This window comes from Takifugu flavidus, chromosome 6 (assembly GCF_003711565.1).
Source record: "Takifugu flavidus isolate HTHZ2018 chromosome 6, ASM371156v2, whole genome shotgun sequence".
NCBI lineage: Eukaryota > Metazoa > Chordata > Actinopteri > Tetraodontiformes > Tetraodontidae > Takifugu > Takifugu flavidus.
In genome coordinates, this window is record NC_079525.1 from 7,521,232 (window position 1) to 7,539,260 (window position 18,029).

The 18,029-nt window shown below is 40.4% G+C and overlaps 2 protein-coding genes across 6 annotated transcripts; one reads left to right on the forward strand and one right to left on the reverse strand.

Annotated features, from left to right (window-relative positions):
- Nucleotides 1-15: 15 nt before the first annotated feature.
- Nucleotides 16-12,114, forward strand: LOC130527383 (39S ribosomal protein L4, mitochondrial-like). 2 transcript variants are annotated; one of them, XM_057035792.1, is made up of 13 exons: nt 30-132; nt 1,800-1,852; nt 1,934-2,042; nt 2,243-2,409; nt 2,517-9,791; nt 10,238-10,319; nt 10,416-10,587; nt 10,701-10,752; nt 10,942-11,059; nt 11,130-11,236; nt 11,329-11,438; nt 11,669-11,742; nt 11,836-12,114. In XM_057035792.1, exons 5-13 carry the CDS (start codon nt 9,744-9,746, stop codon nt 11,979-11,981), a joined length of 909 nt encoding a protein of 302 aa, XP_056891772.1. In that variant the 5' UTR covers nt 30-132; nt 1,800-1,852; nt 1,934-2,042; nt 2,243-2,409; nt 2,517-9,743; the 3' UTR covers nt 11,982-12,114. The 2 variants fall into 2 exon arrangements, with proteins under 2 accessions (XP_056891771.1, XP_056891772.1); XM_057035791.1 differs by lacking the exons at nt 10,238-10,319; nt 10,416-10,587; nt 10,701-10,752; ... (3 more) ...; nt 11,669-11,742; nt 11,836-12,114 and having other exon boundaries at nt 16-132; nt 2,517-9,743.
- On the reverse strand, nt 12,003-17,865 carry hyls1 (HYLS1 centriolar and ciliogenesis associated). 4 transcript variants are annotated; one of them, XM_057036064.1, is made up of 12 exons: nt 17,703-17,865; nt 17,335-17,439; nt 17,021-17,143; nt 16,868-16,938; nt 15,523-15,791; nt 14,434-14,489; nt 12,880-13,034; nt 12,772-12,811; nt 12,641-12,695; nt 12,470-12,551; nt 12,355-12,381; nt 12,003-12,231 (listed from the first exon to the last, which is right to left on the reverse strand). In XM_057036064.1, the coding sequence occupies exons 2-12, from the start codon at nt 17,432-17,434 to the stop codon at nt 12,103-12,105; spliced, it is 1,107 nt and encodes a 368-aa protein (XP_056892044.1). In that variant the 5' UTR covers nt 17,435-17,439; nt 17,703-17,865; the 3' UTR covers nt 12,003-12,102. The 4 variants fall into 4 exon arrangements, with proteins under 4 accessions (XP_056892044.1, XP_056892045.1, XP_056892042.1 ...); XM_057036065.1 differs by having other exon boundaries at nt 15,523-15,788; nt 17,703-17,864; XM_057036062.1 differs by lacking the exons at nt 15,523-15,791; nt 16,868-16,938; nt 17,021-17,143; nt 17,335-17,439; nt 17,703-17,865 and adding an exon at nt 13,299-14,200.
- Between the last annotated feature and the right edge of the window lie 164 nt (nt 17,866-18,029).

Genomic DNA, 18,029 nt, shown 5'->3' on the forward strand with positions numbered 1-18,029 from the left:
ATTGAAGGTGGAACCTGTTTGTCTGCTCCAGCTCAGGTATTCGTCCACCTGAGCGCCACTCCTCTCAGTGGGACAAACATCTGCGCAGCCACACAGACATCTTCCACAGACGCCGTCCTGCTGGAGCCTCAGGTCAGTCCTCTTCATGAGTTTACCCGCCAATATTTTAGGGGACATCATCTGGTTTTCCTGCTGCTTTAACCCAAATGTCAGCGCAACATCCAGCAGAATGTTTCGTTTTATTCTTTTGCCACACTTTCACGGCAGCTCGGTTCCACCCCTCTGTCGTCTGTTCTTGCTTCTTTTTGAAAAGTCCTGAACAGCTTCTCATTCTCAATATTTCCACCTCTGCAGACGTTTGAACTTTGACCTGCCTGTAAATAGTTTAATGTGTAACTTTTAGTGCCGTAAATCAGATGCTTAATATGTGCAGGGGTCAAGTGGAGACAATATGAGCTGAATCCACTTTAAAACATTCCTGTTCGCTGAGAATATGTACCAAAGTTAAATGACTACATCTTATGAAGGTTTTTGCGTGATTATACTTCGTTAGTTTTTGTGTGACTCATTTGAAAATGACTTGAAAATTACTCATTTGTAAAACTGACATTTCTGATGTTTTATTTTATCAGTGTCATATAACATTCTCTAGATAACTCTGCAGTTCATTTAGATAATAAACTCTTAGATCATCACGCTTTTGTTTGTCTGGTTTTAAATTTTTCCTTCTAACTGAAACCATAATTTTGTCATTTCTTTGTAAAATAATCAGATAGTAAGATGACAAAGGTAAAGTTGGCTGAAAGAAAGAAAGAAAGAAAGAAAGAAAGAAAGAAAGAAAGAAAGAAAGAAGAAAGAAAGAAAGAAAGAAAGAAAGAAAGGAGGGAAGGAAGGACAGAAGCTGCATGTTAAATGGAAAAATGGCCATGAAACACACACAGCTAAACGCAGCATCATGCCTCAGATCTCATGTACTTGTTACCATGAATATTAGATGGAATATTCATGTAAAAATGTTATTTTCTGTCACATCTGCACAAATTGACATTTTCCTGATATCGAATTAGTTTTTTATTGACACTGGAGGTTTTAAAATTACAACCTAGGTCTGAATTCTTGGAGTGATCTCTAAGTGATTATCCTCATTATTTTCACACTTTCATTTAATGACTGGGGTGGGTGTGCCCATGGGCTGAGCCACGTTTATCAGGCACTTCCTTAGGAGGGAATGAACAACAACAAAAGCATGTAGTCTCTCGATGAACCTGTTTCTGCCTTTTCACAATAACCTGAATACCAAAGAGCTCTGACAACAAACTGTAAAACTGCTAAAGTGACTGTGCTTCACTCCTTATGTGGAGATTTTCAATCAATCTTGTAAACAAATATGATTTCTGCTCCACATAAGTCTGTTTTCAGTGTTAAAAGAGAACATGTATGTTTTTAATATGTTCAGTTGATGTTTTCTCACATTACAGTTGATAGGATGAATTTCATTGTTGAAATCATCTCAAAACATCAATGTAAAAAAAGTGAAATTTCACGCAATTCCAGATCCACTATTCCATTTTATTAATTTAATTTGTTTAAAAAAAAATGGAATTCTTGCCTCTAAGAATCTTTGAATTTTGCAAGACTAAAGTTGAATCTAAATCATTTGTGAAAGTTCTTGCAGTCATAATAAGAAGGTTTGGGGTTTGATTCCATTTCTGTTTCATTTCCATCCTGCCACACTATTAGGTTTTTTGTTTGCTTTCTTTCGTTGTATCATAATTTTAAAACTTTATATTCTTCTGCAGGTTTTCTAAAAAAGGATTTTCTGATGTCCCCCTGACAGAAACATCTAGTCATGGTCTGAATCATCAGCATATTGCAAAGTTTTGTTACGTTAAATGTCTCTATGTTGTAACCATTTCTAACAAATGTCTTACAGCCGACACATCGCAGAGGACAGAGTCTTTCTGAGGCTCTGACTCTGGAGCGCTCAGAAGAAGGGACACTGGTCGTATCCAGCGATGTAACCAATCAGAACTTGAAGGAAGGTATAAGATGATGCCTGAGGTCTAGCAGAGATCATAGATGGAGAAATAGTTAAAAAGTCCTGATGACAGACACTCTCTTTATGAGTACTTAAAACCCTTAAAACACGATACTATTTCTGTGGGGTCTTTATTCATCTTCATCAGATTTATTAATGATGTTTCAAGCTGTTTTGTTTACAAATTGTCCTTTTCTTCTTTAGGGGATGAAATTTTGGGAGCAACCATCAATTTTGAGCAACTATCAAAAGAGGAGGTGCTTCATGTCCTCAAAATTATGGAGCCTTTCAATGACAAGGTTCACGTTTTCACAAGGAACAATCGGAGCAAGAGCCTTGGAAATTTGGACCAGTGTGTCAGTCCTGAGACAGTAGGTGGAACACATATTTATAACATAACAATGCTTCTGAACTGGTGAGGGCTGCAGTCTACAGCAGATGATAAACCATTTCAGTCACTTATCCCTTATGTTTCCAGATGCTGACTGATTCTTACAATAAACTCTACAATGCCAAAATCAAGAAGTTCATGAGAATCACAGAGGCTTCCTCTGCAGATGGAGAAAGCAACACCAAATCAACAACACCAGGCTCATCCAAGGTCAGGCTGAAGCATGCCGCAGGTTTGCCTCGCCTTGGGGTTGATTTTGGTTTCTTGAAAACAAGGCCACCGAGTGAGGACCTTTGTGATACAGGAGACGCAGGAGACACAACATATGGCAGCAATCTGAACCTTCCTCCGTTGGGACTTGGGACTCATGCTCCACTTAAAGTCAATGCCCAAACACCACAGCTTAATGCTCCTGACCTGAACGTAGCTGGAGCTGAAGATCCAAAAGTCAACACTGCAACTCCAAAAACTAAGCCAAATCTTGAAAGAACTCAAATAGGACTGGATTCCTCTCGAAATTTAAAAGCTCCTACAGTTAAGATGGACATTAGAGGTTCAGGTCCTGAAGCCCCTGAATTAGAAATGATCTTTGATGAGGAAAATAGCACTTTTGGAGCAGATTCCCCCAAAGTACAAATTGAAGGTACAAACAAAGAAGTGAAAATGCCAAACCTGGACTTTTCAGGGCCTTCTTACAGTGGTCCAGAATATGACCTCACAACACCAAGTGTCCCTTCAGGTAAACAAAGTCTCAAGAGACTGAAAACCCCGGTGCTAAATATAGATGATCCCTCGAGTTATGTGGGATTACCAAAGGTCAAACTTTCTGGGAGATCTCCTGATTTAGACCTGGATATTTCAGGTAAGACAGAATTTCAGCCAAATTTAAATGGACCAATCATTGATGCCCCATCTGGTAAACTAACTCTACCCAAATTTGGGGTCTCAGGCAAAGGAAATGCTAATGTTCAAACACCTGATTTGAGCACTGAAAGCCCAAAAGTAAAAGGGAAGATACGGGCACCGAATATAAATGTATCTGAGGCTGACCTAAAAGGGCCAAAGTTGGAAAGTGATACTCCAGCAGCTGCTCTTAAAGGTCCATCAATAAAATACAAGGCTCCCAAGTTCACAATGCCTAAATTTGATTTGCCAAAAATTGACATGCAAACTACAGATGTCGATGTCGCTAGCCCTAAATTTAAAGGAGACATGAATTTTCCTGGTGTTGAAACAAAACTAGACCTTGATAAGCCTTCTGGAAAATTGGACCTTGATGCCTCTGGAAAGCTTAGGTTGCCAAAATTCAAGCTTTTTGGTGCCGTACCTAATAAGGAAGGTGTTGACATTAATGCAGGGATGACCACACCAGAACTTAAGATGAAATCCCCAAAGACAAATATGGACATTCCTGATACGAAAGTCAAAAGTCCAAAGTTAGACCTTTCAGGCACATTACCAAAGGGTAAAGGATTGGATGTAAAAACAGATCTTAAGTCTCCAGACTTCACTTTGAAGACACCAAAGATAAAGGGTGGATTTGATGCTCCAAATGTGAACTTACCAAACATGGAACTTAAAACACCAGAAATCAACATTGGTTCGCCAAAGACAAAAGTACCTAAATTTAAAATGCCCCAATCAAATGCTCCAAGCCTTAAAACAACTGAATTTGATGGTAACGTCAATGTTCCAGATGTTAATGCACTCGGTGTCAATTTCAATGCTCCCGATATTAATGTTGCCACACCATCAGGAAAGTTCAGGAAGCCTGATCTGGGCTTTTCTGGTCCAAAATTAGATGGCCCCAAAATAAACCTCAGTGGTGGTATAAATGCTACAGAGGGAAAAACACCCAAAACTGATTTCAAAGCTCCCCGTTTAGATATGTCAAATGTTATAATATACAATCCTCCAAAATTAGATGCAGACACTCCTGATGTCAACATTGGGTCACCTAAAGGAAAAATGAAAATGCCCAAAATAAAAATGCCTAGATTTAGTTTGCCAACTTTTAAAGGGCCTGAAATTGATGGAAACCTCAATGGACCAGATTTGAATGCAAAAACACCCTCAATTAACCTGAGTGGTCCAAAAGGTGACCTGGATGTTGATGTTGCTGGGCCATCAAGAAAATTCAAGAGGCCAAACATGAGCTTACCTGACCTGGGGCTTTCTAGTCCAAATTTAGATAGCCCTGACCTGGATCTTAAATCACCTGTCTTAGATATCTCTGGTCCTAATGTAAGTAGTGGTATAAATGCACCAGTTATAAAAATACCCAAAGGTGACCACAAAAGTCCCAAACTGAACGTCAATGCCCCCAAACTTGATGTAGATATGACATCAGGTAAATTGAAAATGCCAGAGCTTCATGGTCCAGACTGGGATTTTAATGCTCCCTCGGGTAAAGTAAAACTGCCTAAATCCAATCTTTCATTACCAAAAGGACCAAATTTGGATGTAGGTGCAAATCTTAAATCACCACATCTGAATCTAAATGCTCCAAAATTTCAGGGTGAAACTCACACCCCTGAAATGAACATGGACCTTAAAACTTCTGAACTGAATATGAAGGCCCCAGATTTCAACATTGCTTCGCCAAAGGCAAAATTTAAAATGCCAAAATTTAAGGTACCTAAATTTAGTCTTCCAAGCTTAAAAGGACCTGAGATTGATGGAAATTTAGGTGGTCCAAACATGAATATTAATCAGCCCAGTGTCAGCCTCAGTGTTCCTCATGCTGATTTAAAGATGCCAGATATTTCTGGGCCATCAGGAAAACTCAAAAAGCCAAACTTAAACCTGTCTGAAATGAGACTTTCTGGTCCAAGCATGGATGGCCCCAAACTTGATCTTCAAGTACCAGATTTAGATATGCCTAGAGCTGATCTAAAAAGTCCCCAACTGGACCTTAATGCCAGAAACATCAATTTACCAAAAGGTAAATTGAATTTGCCAGAACTTCATAGTCCCAAATTTCCAAAAGTAGATCTTTCAGGCAAATTACCACAAGGACCATATTCAGATATAAACACTGGTCTTCAGACACCAGATTTGACTCTAAAAGCTCCAAACATAAATTGTGATACTGATACTCCCCATTTGGATACACCAGCCATAGACATTAAAGCCCCAAAGGTGGATGTGAATGCTCCAAATGTCAACATAGGTTCACCTAAAGCAAAATTAGGCATGTCCAAAATCCAAATGCCGGAGTTTGAGCTTCCAAGTCTAAAAGGCCCTGACATTAATGGCAGTGTTGATGGTCCACACATGGATATTAATGCACCCAGCCTAGATTTTGAGAGTCGTAAAACTGATTTGGACATGTCGGATGTTGGTGTTGGATCATCAGGGAAATTAAAAATGCCAAACTTAAATCTGCCTGACCTGGGGCTTTCTGGTCCAAAATTAGATGGCCCTAATCTGAAGCTCAAATCTCCTGACCTAAAAGCTCCAGAGTTTGATGTGAAGGGTCCAGATGTCAACATTGGTTCACCTAAAACAAAACTCAAAATGCCAAAATTGAAAATGCCTAAAGTTAATCTGCCAAATATAAAGGGACCAGAATTTGATGGAAACTTTGACATGCCACATTTTGACGCACCCAATGTGAAACTGAAAGGGAAAAAACCTAGCTTTGAAATGCCAGATGTCGATTTAAGTGCAAACATGGATAGTGGACTAAATACAACAAATATTGCAATGCCAGATGTTAACCTTAAAAGCCCCAACCTTGACTTAAATACCCCAAACCTTGACATAGACATGCCATCAGGTAAAGTGAAAATGCCAACTCTGACTAAACCAAAGGCAGGGTTCCATGCTCCAGACTTGGATGTTCATGGTCCTAAGTTAGATGCGAATGGTCCAGATGTCAACATTGGTTCACCAAAGCCAAAATTTAAAATGCCCAAACTGAAGTTTCCTAAATTTAGTTTTCCAGGCCTTAAAGGACCTGAAATTGATGGAAATCTAAATGCACCTGATGTTGATGTAGATGTGCCAAACATCAGAGGATTAAAACCTAATTTAGATATGCCAGATGTTGCTGTATCTGGTGCATCTGCAAAATACCCCAAACCAAATTTTAATCCGCCCACTTTTGACCTTTCTGCCCCAAAGTTTGAAGGCCCAAATTTGGACATGAAATCACCTGAATTTAATATCTCTGGTTCACCCAAAGGAAAATTAAAAATTCCCAAACTAAAAGAGCCTAAAATGAGTCTACCAAATGTAAAAGGACCCGAAATTGACGGAAATTTTACTGGACCAGATTTAAATGCAAATGCACCCTCCCTGAACTTCAATGGTCCAAAATCTGACTTTGATATCAATGTTCCTGGACCATCAGGAAAATTCAAGAAGCCAAACTTAAACTTGCCAGACCTGGGGAGTTTTAGTTCAGTATTACATGGCCCTAACATGGATCTAAAATCACCTGGCTTAGATATCTCTGTTCCTAATATAGGTGGTGAATTGAAGGCCCCAAGAGTTGATGCTCCTTCTGGAAAAATCTCTGGTACATTACCAAAAGGACCCAACTTGGACCTAAATGCAGATGTAAATTCGCCAGATTTGAGATTGAAATCACCAAAGATAAAAGGTGCATTTGATTCTCCTTACATGGATTTGCCTGATATGAGAGTCAAAGCTCCAAAATTGGATGTGAGCACTCCAGGTGTCAACATTGGGTCACCTAAAACAAAACTCAAAATGCCAAAATTGAAAATGCCAAAAGTTAGTCTACAAAATATAAAGGGACCAGAAATTGAAGGAAACTTTGATGGGCCAGATGTTGGCATTAATGGCCCCAAGGCCAAGACCAAACCTCTTTTTGAGATCCCAGAGGTTGGTTTTGGCAGTTCATTTGGAAAACCTGACAAACCACATATGAGCATACCTGATGTGGGGTTCTCTGGTCCAGCTGTAGATGGTCCAGAATTTAATTTTGGGCCACCAGCCCTAAATACCAAATTACCCAAAGGGTCAAATGTTAACATTAATTCAGACCTGAAAAATCCAGACTTTCATCTGACAGCGCCAAAAAGTAAAATAAAGGGTGGATTTCACAGCCCCAAGATGGATTTACCAAAAATGAACACCAAAACTCCCAAGTTAGATATGAATGTCCCAGATTTCAATATTGGCTTGCCTGAAGCAAATATTAAAAAGTCTAAAATCAAAATGCCAAATGGCCCCCAAATTGACATCAATGGAGACTTTCAGGGACCTGACTTAAATGTGCCAAATGTAGATGTTGATCATTTTAAAGGAAAATTAAAAATGCCAAGTACAAATGTATCTGGGCTTCAGGCAAAGACACCAGAAATAGACCTATCAGGAAATATGCCAGATGTAAATTTACCCGATTCTAGGGTCAAAGGCCCTAAGACAGATCTCAATATAAAGCGCCCTGATCTCCAAATAAATGGTAGTATGAGACAGCCTGAAAATAGTTTTGGTGTCCCTCAGGTTAAAAGAGACATAAGAGGTCCAGATTTTGACATGAATGGTCCCTCAGGAAACATGCAAGGTCCTCAGTTTGATCTTAATTCAGCAAATACAAAGTTCAGACTCCCTTCATTTAAGCTGCCGCAGTTGGGTGGGTCAGATCTTAACAGGACAGGATCTGATATTGATTTTGGAGCCTCGGTGCAACCAACTAATTTTTTTCCTCCAAATGCAAACCTGAGCACAAAACCTTCCCAGATAAAGGGGAATATTACTGGTCCAAGTGTCAACACTCCTAACATGGACCTTGGCATCCAAAAAGTGATGATGCAGAATACACAGCTGCATTGGAAAAATCCAGACCTCAACATCGATGATCCTTTATTAAACTTTAACAGACCATCTGTTAAGAATCGCAGATCGGATATCACTGGTGTAAATGGGAAGATACCTGCTTTAAATGTAGATGGAGATCTCAGACCTCAGCACCATAAAAGGTCAACTAAGATGGATGTAAGATCCAGTTATCCTCTCTCAGGTACCCAGTTAGGCCACCATATTGGTTTTGACCATTCGGATCTCAATATTGATGATTTCACGGGAAAGGATTATGTACTACGGGCTCGAGGCTCAAAATATGCTCACCAGGATTCCCATAACCATGGGCAGTTGGTGTCTGCACCAGTTGTTACTACTGGTACAAACAACCACTCGGAGACCAGAGGGATCCCTCCCAGTTATGATGGTTTATATGCAAAGGTCCAGAAAACAGCAAAAGCAAAATCTAAAGCACAATCACCTCATTTGCCCCAGGATTCAAGGATTAGAGCAGCTGACAGTACAGACGGATACCTTGTTACAGTTTTTCCCAGTAAAATACAAAACTCAAACCCAACAAACCGCAAATATAAAACACTTGGGGGGACTGAATTTTATGCAACAGATGTAGATCTTGAGGTTCCAAATGAAAAAGATCTCAAAGGGTCAACATTCTTTTTCTCTAACCTTGTGTAGGGGTATAACAGTTACCGGATATTTCTATTAGTGGTTTAAAAAAGAAGAAATATATTTTGGATTTATTTATTCCTAACCATAAGCTTTTTATTTTGTGATTTTTTTTTCACAGGCTTTTTGCCCAATTAATATATATATGAGCATTTACATAAGATTTTTTTCTTTTTTAGTTATATGTTTCTAAACAAAAGGTATTATATGTACATTTTTTACAGATTTCTCACTGAATAATGAACAGTGGTTAGAGTTAAGGTAAAATTCATATTATTATTTGGAATATATTGTTTTATATTGTCAAATAAATGTTAAATAAACATTGTTGTGCATATGTTTTGTATATATATACTGTAGTGTTTTCTATTTTACTTTGTAAAACAAACTGCTTGTTACTAGTATTATTCTTGGGGATATAGTTGATTTTATATAATTTATGATGTAAATGTACAGTGTTTTTCCTATAATTGTTCCTATAATTTTGTGTATTTTCAACTAAATATTGCTGTGAGGGAAGAACAATGTAACTTAGGCTCAATAAAAAAATATAGGAACTGGTAACAGCACTTTTTTATATAAAAAAATACACATGACAAAGTCAAGCAAGTGTTTGTTGCATTTCTTCATACACCGTTTGTGAGGAGACAATATATATAAAATACATCTATGTAAATAAAACGAGTAATGCGGAAGTTCCATTTTTCAGTGGAAGTGACGTTTTTGACGTCGTCAACATGCGACGATACCCTGCTCGAAATACAGCGACCTTCCATGCAGTGATACTTCGAATATTTTAATAATGTATATGTAAGAAAGAGAGTAATTTAGCTACTAGATAAATAAAAGAAAATGTTCCGCTGTTCTGTGGTGATTTGTGGCAAAAAGCTCGTACAGAGGGTAAGTTACATTTCACCTTCTGTCGTTACATTAAAATAAGCATTTCAATTGTCAGTTTAACATTAGGTCGATGTTTTATATAAGTAGGGTGATTAAATCGAGAACCCCCGGTGTTAACACTATTTTAGAAATAAGAAAGCAGCTAATGTATTTTTTTTGGTAGTCTTGCCTTAAAGCAGGAAGGTTTGGGGTTTGCTTGTGTGCTTGTTCGGGTTTTTCTACGTGATTTATATTTTTTCTAGTTTCCCCCTGTTCCCCATGCTCAAGTAGATTGGATTTTTCTGTTGGTTTAATCTGCTTTAATCCATAGTCCGATCTGGGGTAATAATTGAGTTACTGGGTTTTGTGCAATTTTTTTGCAACGTTTTGGAGGAACCAGCCCCAAGACAGTATTGATTCCCAGCCCAAGTTGCTCCATTGACCCAAACTTTTCTCCCTTTTCATAGTTTGCCTCAACACTTGCTGGTGAGAGTGCACTGCCTACTAATCTGCTGCTGCCAACAAACCTTGTGGATCCTGCCAGATTAAGTGAATTGAAACTTCTCATGCAGACTTTATTTGAATACCAGTAAAAGTCAGTAATGCAAATACTGGAGTAACCCCCCTGTTGTATGCCTTCTGCAGAGCGACCCTCTCCACCTGCAGACTGCCCTCTGCCCGTGCTCAGGAAGTGTGATGCTGCCATTCCCGCTCACCTGAGCCACATTCAGACCTGGGTGGAAACTCTGGAGAAAGAGGACAGTGAGCCGTTAGGTTTGGCTCACCTCCACCCAGATGTCTTTGCAGTCCCTCCGAGGTGAAGCAACCTCTCACAGTCAATCCTTTTATCAGGATTTAGAAGTCAGAACATAATGGACAAACTCCCATCAGAGCATCTGTGTCAGTGAATCGTGTTTTCTTCCCCGTCAGGCTTGATATTCTCCATATGGTGGAAATATGGCAGAGAAACTTTAAACGAATTGTAAGTTCATCCATTTTTATTCTGCTGCATGTTGTTTGGGTGTTTGCAAGCCATCTCAGCGGTGTTCATGTAAACAGATTTAATTAATTCTTCATGGTGTATGATGAAGAGCCATCTGAGCCAGTCAGTGGAAGAAAACTGCCACGGGTTTGGATTATTGATGCATGAAAGTCTGTTTCTTGGTCTCAGAGCCACGCCCACACAAAGGTCAGGTCAGAGGTGAGAGGTGGTGGCAAGAAGCCTTGGCGACAGAAAGGAAGTGGAAGAGCTCGTCATGGAAGCATCAGATCTCCTCTCTGGAGAGGAGGTGATGTGCACATCTTGCTATGGACAAGGGTGAGGTGTCGTTGGGTGTCTGACATTCTCTGCCCTCTCAGGTGGGGTGTCTCATGGACCCCGGGGACCAACCAGTTATTACTACATGCTGCCTATGAAGGTTCGTGTGCAGGGACTAAAGGTGGCTCTAAGCTCTAAAATGAGTCAGGTAAGTGCTGCAGGTCATCCAGGCCAATAGAAACAATAGAAGAACCATCCCATCATCCAAGTGCACATTCTTTGATTTTTGTTTTTTTTCAGTCCTACCTTCATGTGGTGGACTCTTTGGCCATCCCCACACCTGACCCCCAGTACCTGAGGGACCTCATTGGGCACCGGCACTGGGGCCAGTCTGTCTTGATAGTTGATGTGTGAGTGTATTTGTGTTGAGCATGGGGGGGTCTTAGGGGTGGTTGGTACCTTGCTTAGGGGTACCTTTTATGGTGCTGTATTGTGTCCTCTGGGTCTGGTCTCGTTGGGGCTTGAATCAAGGACCCACCAGGGACCCCTTGCTCCTCAGGCCAGTTTCCTACACACTGAGCTACAGTTGCCCACCATCCTCACCTGGTTAATTCTGTCATGTCATCTTTGTTGCTCTCAGATCTGAAGAGTTTCCTGAAAACATCCTCCAGGCAACAGCAAATCTGAAGACTGTTAACATCATTCCAGCTATAGGTGAGTTTTGCTAAGTGGAGTAAATTCATGTGTAAGATGAAGATAAACAAGGATGATTTTTAAACTCAGCTGTACGGTGTTTGTTTGTCTCAGGTCTGAACGTCCACAGTCTTCTAAAACACGAAGCTATTGTTCTCACGCTAGAAGCAATCAAGTTTCTGGAAGACAAGCTGCTGTGGCATGACCAGCGTTACACACCATTGTACCCCTTTAAACTGCCATACTCAGATTTCCCGTAGAAACAATATTCAATCTCAGCATCATTTTCTTTGCGTTTATTAGGTTTAACCAAAAAATAAATAATCACCATGCTATTTAAAAAAAAAAAAAAGAACTGTAAAACTTTATTAAAAGTATCAATCAGTAACCACACTTATATGGAATCATTTCATTGGCCAGATGGGTCCTGATCTCCCAACGCAGGGCCGACCGCTTCTTCTCTGTTGGCACGATATACGTGTTTGGCATGTAAACTCTGCGAGGTTTTGGCTGCAACAGAACAAATTTCTCTGTAAATGTGGAGATGTTTAAACGCCAGCAGAAATGACACAGGAAGAGGTTTTTGACGATTCATAGATTTATGCTGGAGCTGAAATGTGTGAAGATACTTACAGGAGGAGGCTGGTAGGCCAGTCGTTCCTGGAAGACAAACATGGAAATGCTCATCACTCATAGTCACATTATTGTGTTTGCGTGTGTGAGGTATACACCATAGAAGATCTGATACCTTGATCTCCAGGCGGAGTGCTGTCCTGTCCACCTCTCCTGGAAGTTTAAACACGTCCCACAACCGTTTGTAGTGGAAATACCTGCAGAGATGAGAAAACAGTGAAGCCTCGGTTAGGAGAACTAAACAATAAAACGCTCCAGATGGTCAGCTCTGCTTTTATTCCCTCACTTGGCCACTGGGTCTGTCTTCTTCACCATCCTCTGATTCACCACCGGCCGAATGACTGAAATAAGAATTTGTAATTTGTCTATTAAAACTTCTATTCAACAAACTCTGGAGAGATGGTCAAGCTGACTTACAGGATTTAGGTTTGGATCTGACTTTGACATCACCACGAGTCTGTAAAGAGAGTCGGGTTAAGATGATCTGAACACAGAGGACCTCTAGCACCCGTCTCTTTTACCCACCAGTCCCCTCACGTAGGATTCAAAGATGTCGGAGGACGATGCCTCTGACCCTGAACTGTTGCTCCGACTCCTCGCTTCTTCGCTCTCGGCCTCAGAATCGTGTTGAGCTGACAGGCAAAGCTCCGACAGGCGCTCTTCCAGACGGCTCTCAGCTCCTACAAAGACAAGCTCTTGTCACCATTTAAGGAGGAACTATAAAAACATCTGTCCTGCACCTTAAAGAGCCTGAGACCTTTCACTGGAGTTATGTTTACTCTTGACCAGCAGTAAATTAACCAAGTTAGTCAGTTCAGCTTTTACACTGAACTGAATGTCCTGTAAATCTGAAGGTCAGGATTGAAAACCACTTGGTGATAAAACATCTACAGGAACCTTCAAGTACTTTTAAGCTTTAATCCACCCGGCAGGTGACACTGTACCCTTTGTCTGTCGGAGGCTTCTCTCACAGTCCTGGCTGAAATCCACTTTGGAGTCAATGAATCTGATGTTTTGGTCACATGGAGACTCGTTTGACTCTGCTGCTTCTTTGAGTTCCTGTTTTTCTTCTGGTCTTTCATGATGGTCAGCATCAACATTCCCACCTTCAACAATTTTCTCATCCATCATGAATCTGTCTTCAACTATACACCCTTCATCTTTGAAATCTCCCTCTTCTTCTGAGATGATCATCTCTCCAGCCCCACCAGCAGCTCCTGGATCTGCAGGTTCTGGTGACAGGCTCTGGGGGAAAGTCACACCATGTCCCTCAAACCAAATGTTACTGCAGACAGAACAATGGTCATCCTCATCGTCTCTCAGCTCAGACAGATGTCCCCGACTGTCCTGATCAACGCAATCACTTGTGCAGTCTCCTGCTTCCTGTTCCTCCGGTCTGTAGGTGCCATACCCTGAAGTCATGAAGCTCAGAACTGGACTGTCACAACTGCTGCAGCTTTCTTCATCTTCATCGTCACCATCAGTTCCCCCTGAACCTTCTTCGGTCACTTTACTTACTTTCAAATCAGACTTTTCCTCCCCTGAAGCCTCCAAGGGTTCCTCTGCACTTCTCAAAGCCTCTATTTCAACCAGTCTCTCAATTTTCACCTCTTCCTCATCTTGAGGTTCTCCATCAGACCAAAAAGACGAATTGAGGGAGTTCTTGTCATCATCGTCACTCTCGGCATACATCTTGTATATGGTGTGATGTGTTCTGTGGAGCCACAGGGCTTAAAGAGTGAACTAAGAGGATTAAACAGATGTCCTGGTGCTTCGCCCTGTTCTGATGGAGACAAACGGCTGCTGGTCACCGGAGGAATTACATGCCCCAGTTTAGCTGCTCCTTCTGAAAAGATTATTTTCTTGTGGGAAAGCAACGCTTTGGAATAAAATCAACTTGTGTCAGTGACATATTTTTGTATATATAAATAATAAATTCATCACTGAAAAAACATTTTAACAAAATATTTTAAATACTGCCTCTTAGATAATTGTTTTATTCATAAATACACCCATTAAAGCAACACAATAATAAAATGATTGTAAGAGGATGTGTAAATATATTTTAGTGAATGCTACCTGAGTCTTCTGTGCTGATTGACTCATCGCAGACAAGAGTTTGTCCTTTATGCTTCCTGGAAGAAGAGGAAAAATAGCTTCTTATAGCTGATTGACAGACAAGTCACCTGAGAAGTTTCTTTAAATTAAAACTAAAATGTTCTTTTGTATTCTAATGATTTTTATACCCATCCAGTATCTAAACTTTTCTGTTCTACGCTGGCAAAACCAAGGAGCTGGTGGTGGATTTCCGCAGGCGTAACAACCCCCCACCTGCACCAGTGAACATCCTGGGAACGGATGTTGACGTGGTGGAGTCGTACAAGTACCTGGGTGTTCACCTAAACAATAACCTGGACTGGACACACAACACAGACGCCCTTGTCAAGAAGGGCAATAGCAGACTGTTCCTGCTCAGGAGGCTGAGGTCTTTTGGAGTGCAGGGACCCCTCCTGAGGACTTTCTATGACTCTGTGGTGGGATCAGCCATCTTCTACGGGATAGTCTGCTGGTCCGGTAGCATCAGGGACAGGGACAGGAAGAGGATGGACAGACTGGTAAGGAGGGCCAGCTCTGTCCTGGGATGGGAGGTGGTGGGAAACGGAAGGATGATGGCTAAGCTGTCATCCATGTTGAACAACACGTCCCACCCCCTACAGGACACCCTGACAGCACTGGGCAGCTCCTTCAGTGAGCGGCTGCTCCACCCTCGCTGTGTGAAGGAGAGGTATCGCAGATCTTTCCTGCAGGCTGCTGTCAGGCTGCACAATAAACATAACACCCGCTAACACAATCTGAATATTATATATTCTGATATGTGTATTGTATTCACCCTCTGTACTATGTACAGGTACACAGAGGCCGAGTATCCATTTATCTGGATTATTGTAAATATACATCCTCTTTGTATATTCCAAATCCTGTTCTATTTGATTTTATCTTATTTTTCTCTGAGTGCTCTTGCTGCTGTTGTTGCACTGTAAATTTCCCCGTGTGGGACAATAAAGGATCTGAATCTGAATCTTCTATTCTATTCTATTACACAAAGAATTCTGAAGATTTATTGCCATCAAGGCCATGAAGGCAGAGACATCAGACGCTCTAAAATACCTGAGGACTTTTCTCTTAATGACCGGTCTCCTCTGGGTGTCTGCAGATGACATGCCTGTCAGAGGCAGCTGGACGGATTCATCAACGGTGTATGCAGGATGTTTGGAGGAGGAGCAGAGGAGTTTACTGGCATCTGCCTCAATCTGCAGCTGTTGGGGAAGACCTGGAGGTGGGAAAAGCTTAGGAGCCACTGAGTGTCGTACGTACGAGTCCAGTCCATGTCCCTGAGGTTGCCCATACTCTTTGTTCTGACCGGCGTTCCGCACCTGCTTTCATTTACAGATTTAAACACATTAGAGAACAGGTGTCAAACTCTGTCAAATTTTGCAGTGTAATTGTATATGGCCCCTTAAGCCATACCAAATGACTATTAGAGCTGGCCAGCCTGCATTATCGCCTCAAGCACATGTGCTGCTAATACTACAAATCCCAGAATGCGTTGTGTTTTGTTGTTTAAAAAAACAAAAAAAACAAACCCACACTCCACATCAGTTGGTGACGGTAATGCACCAATTTGTTGCTTGCCAACTGCCAAGAAAACCCACAAAGTAGTAGTCATATGGACCGTATATGCTAATGCTAATACTGCACCGCACTACCCCTCTGAAAAAGGACAAAAAAGGCAGAAAACAGGAACTTTCTGGACAAGTGGGAGGCAGAATCTGTTTACACATGTAAAGATGGACCTGTGTGTCTTGTATGTAGAGCCAATGTGGATATAACCAAGGAGTACATCAGAAGACACTATGAAACACAACACCAAGACAAGCGCCAGCACAAGCATCTGGACATGACTCAAAGGCGCCAGAAATTAGAAGAGTTACATTTATTATTAGCCTGTGGAAAAAGATTACTGTTGAAATTTAATTCAAAAGGCTGTAAATAAAAAGAGACATACTATTTTATTTTATTTTTATTTAAGAAAGGAATGCCAGTGAGGTGTTTTTTTAATTTGAATTTCAATTTTTGCATGTGTGTAATATTAATATTATTGTGTAGAGTTATGTTTTGCTTGTTCCATGTTTGGTTGTTAAGCAAAAATAGTTTGGGTCCATATCAAAAGGTTCAGTGTTAAATCTGGAGGAAGATTTTTTTCCAATAAATCTCAATGCTGGCTCACGACTTTATCTATTTTGAATTTTGCCCCACTGGATATTTGAGTTTGACACCTCTGCATTTGAGGCTGGTTCGTTGGTGGTATGTTTTAACGATGAATTAAAGAAAAATACTCAAATTTCATTTTGAGTCACATGATGGGAAAGACATGTTTTATGTTACATCTGATATCAACCTGCTTTGACACTGTCTTCCAATTATAATTTAGATCAAATTAAAATTTACTCACATGTTTATCATGGGTTACATCTCTGGCATGTAAAAACCCTTCATCATGGTCTTTCAAGCAACAGCGACTCACTGAGGAGAAACACCACAATAGTACAGTTACCATGCAACCAAGAGGAAGCTGTTCTAAAGCAGGAGCAGAACCACTTGTCACCTTTCTCTTTGGTGAAGGCTGGAGGTTTTGAGGAACGTGAGACAGTGGGAGATTTGGTTGAGTTTATCTGAGAGAGCGAGATCAGGTTTTTCAATTCTCCATGTCGAATCAGGTCATCGAGATCTGTTGATGCCAAAAAATAACCCTTATCAAAATGACTTAGAAATAGCAACAGTGAAACAATATTGAAGGCATAAAAGACAAATTAAGTCCAATGAGATATGGCTATAACTGCAAAGATAATTATTATTTTGCTAAAAGTTGAATGAAAGCTTCAAAAACACATAAAGTAGAGAAGTAGAAATAGAATCAACCTTTTTTGAATTCTGAGAGTCTATGTTTTGGGATGTTTTCGTAGCCCATAAAAACCAGTTGATGTTGAATTTCATCTTCTGTGAAATCAAGGTTGTCCATATTTCCTGCAAAACCGAAAAATCCGGGGAAATTCATATATCTTCATAAACAGAGAAAAGGCGATAATCTAATGTCAAGAAGTTAATGGGAGCCTTAACAGATGGGAGAATTTTAGTGTCTTCATAGCTTGTACATGGTTTAAAATCCCTTCATGCACAGAAGTTATTTTAGGAGTGAATTTAAAAACTACATTCATGTGAAACAAGCTAAAGCGAGCCCAGATTTAAACACCACCAGTTAACGAAGGTTTAGCGCTGTCACTTCTTACCTGAATGCGTGTTCTTCTGCTATTATTCTGCGTCCATCGCTAGAAGATTACTGAGGAAATCCATTTATTTTGGCGTGTTTATACACCCAGTAACGCAAAACCAAGATGACGACCGTTGACGAGCTTTAAAAGTAACGCCTGCATTGTTATTCAAAGGACTTCCGTTTCCTCTCTTCTTCGATAGCTGTATAAGTTAACGTTATGTTGTGGCTCCGCCTTGTGGTGTATTTGCGTAAACGACATAATTTTCATTCAAAGTTTAATCTTTTACCCAAAAATATCAGCCTCAAAAGTTTGTTGCGACAAATAGAGGAAGTGTATCATTGT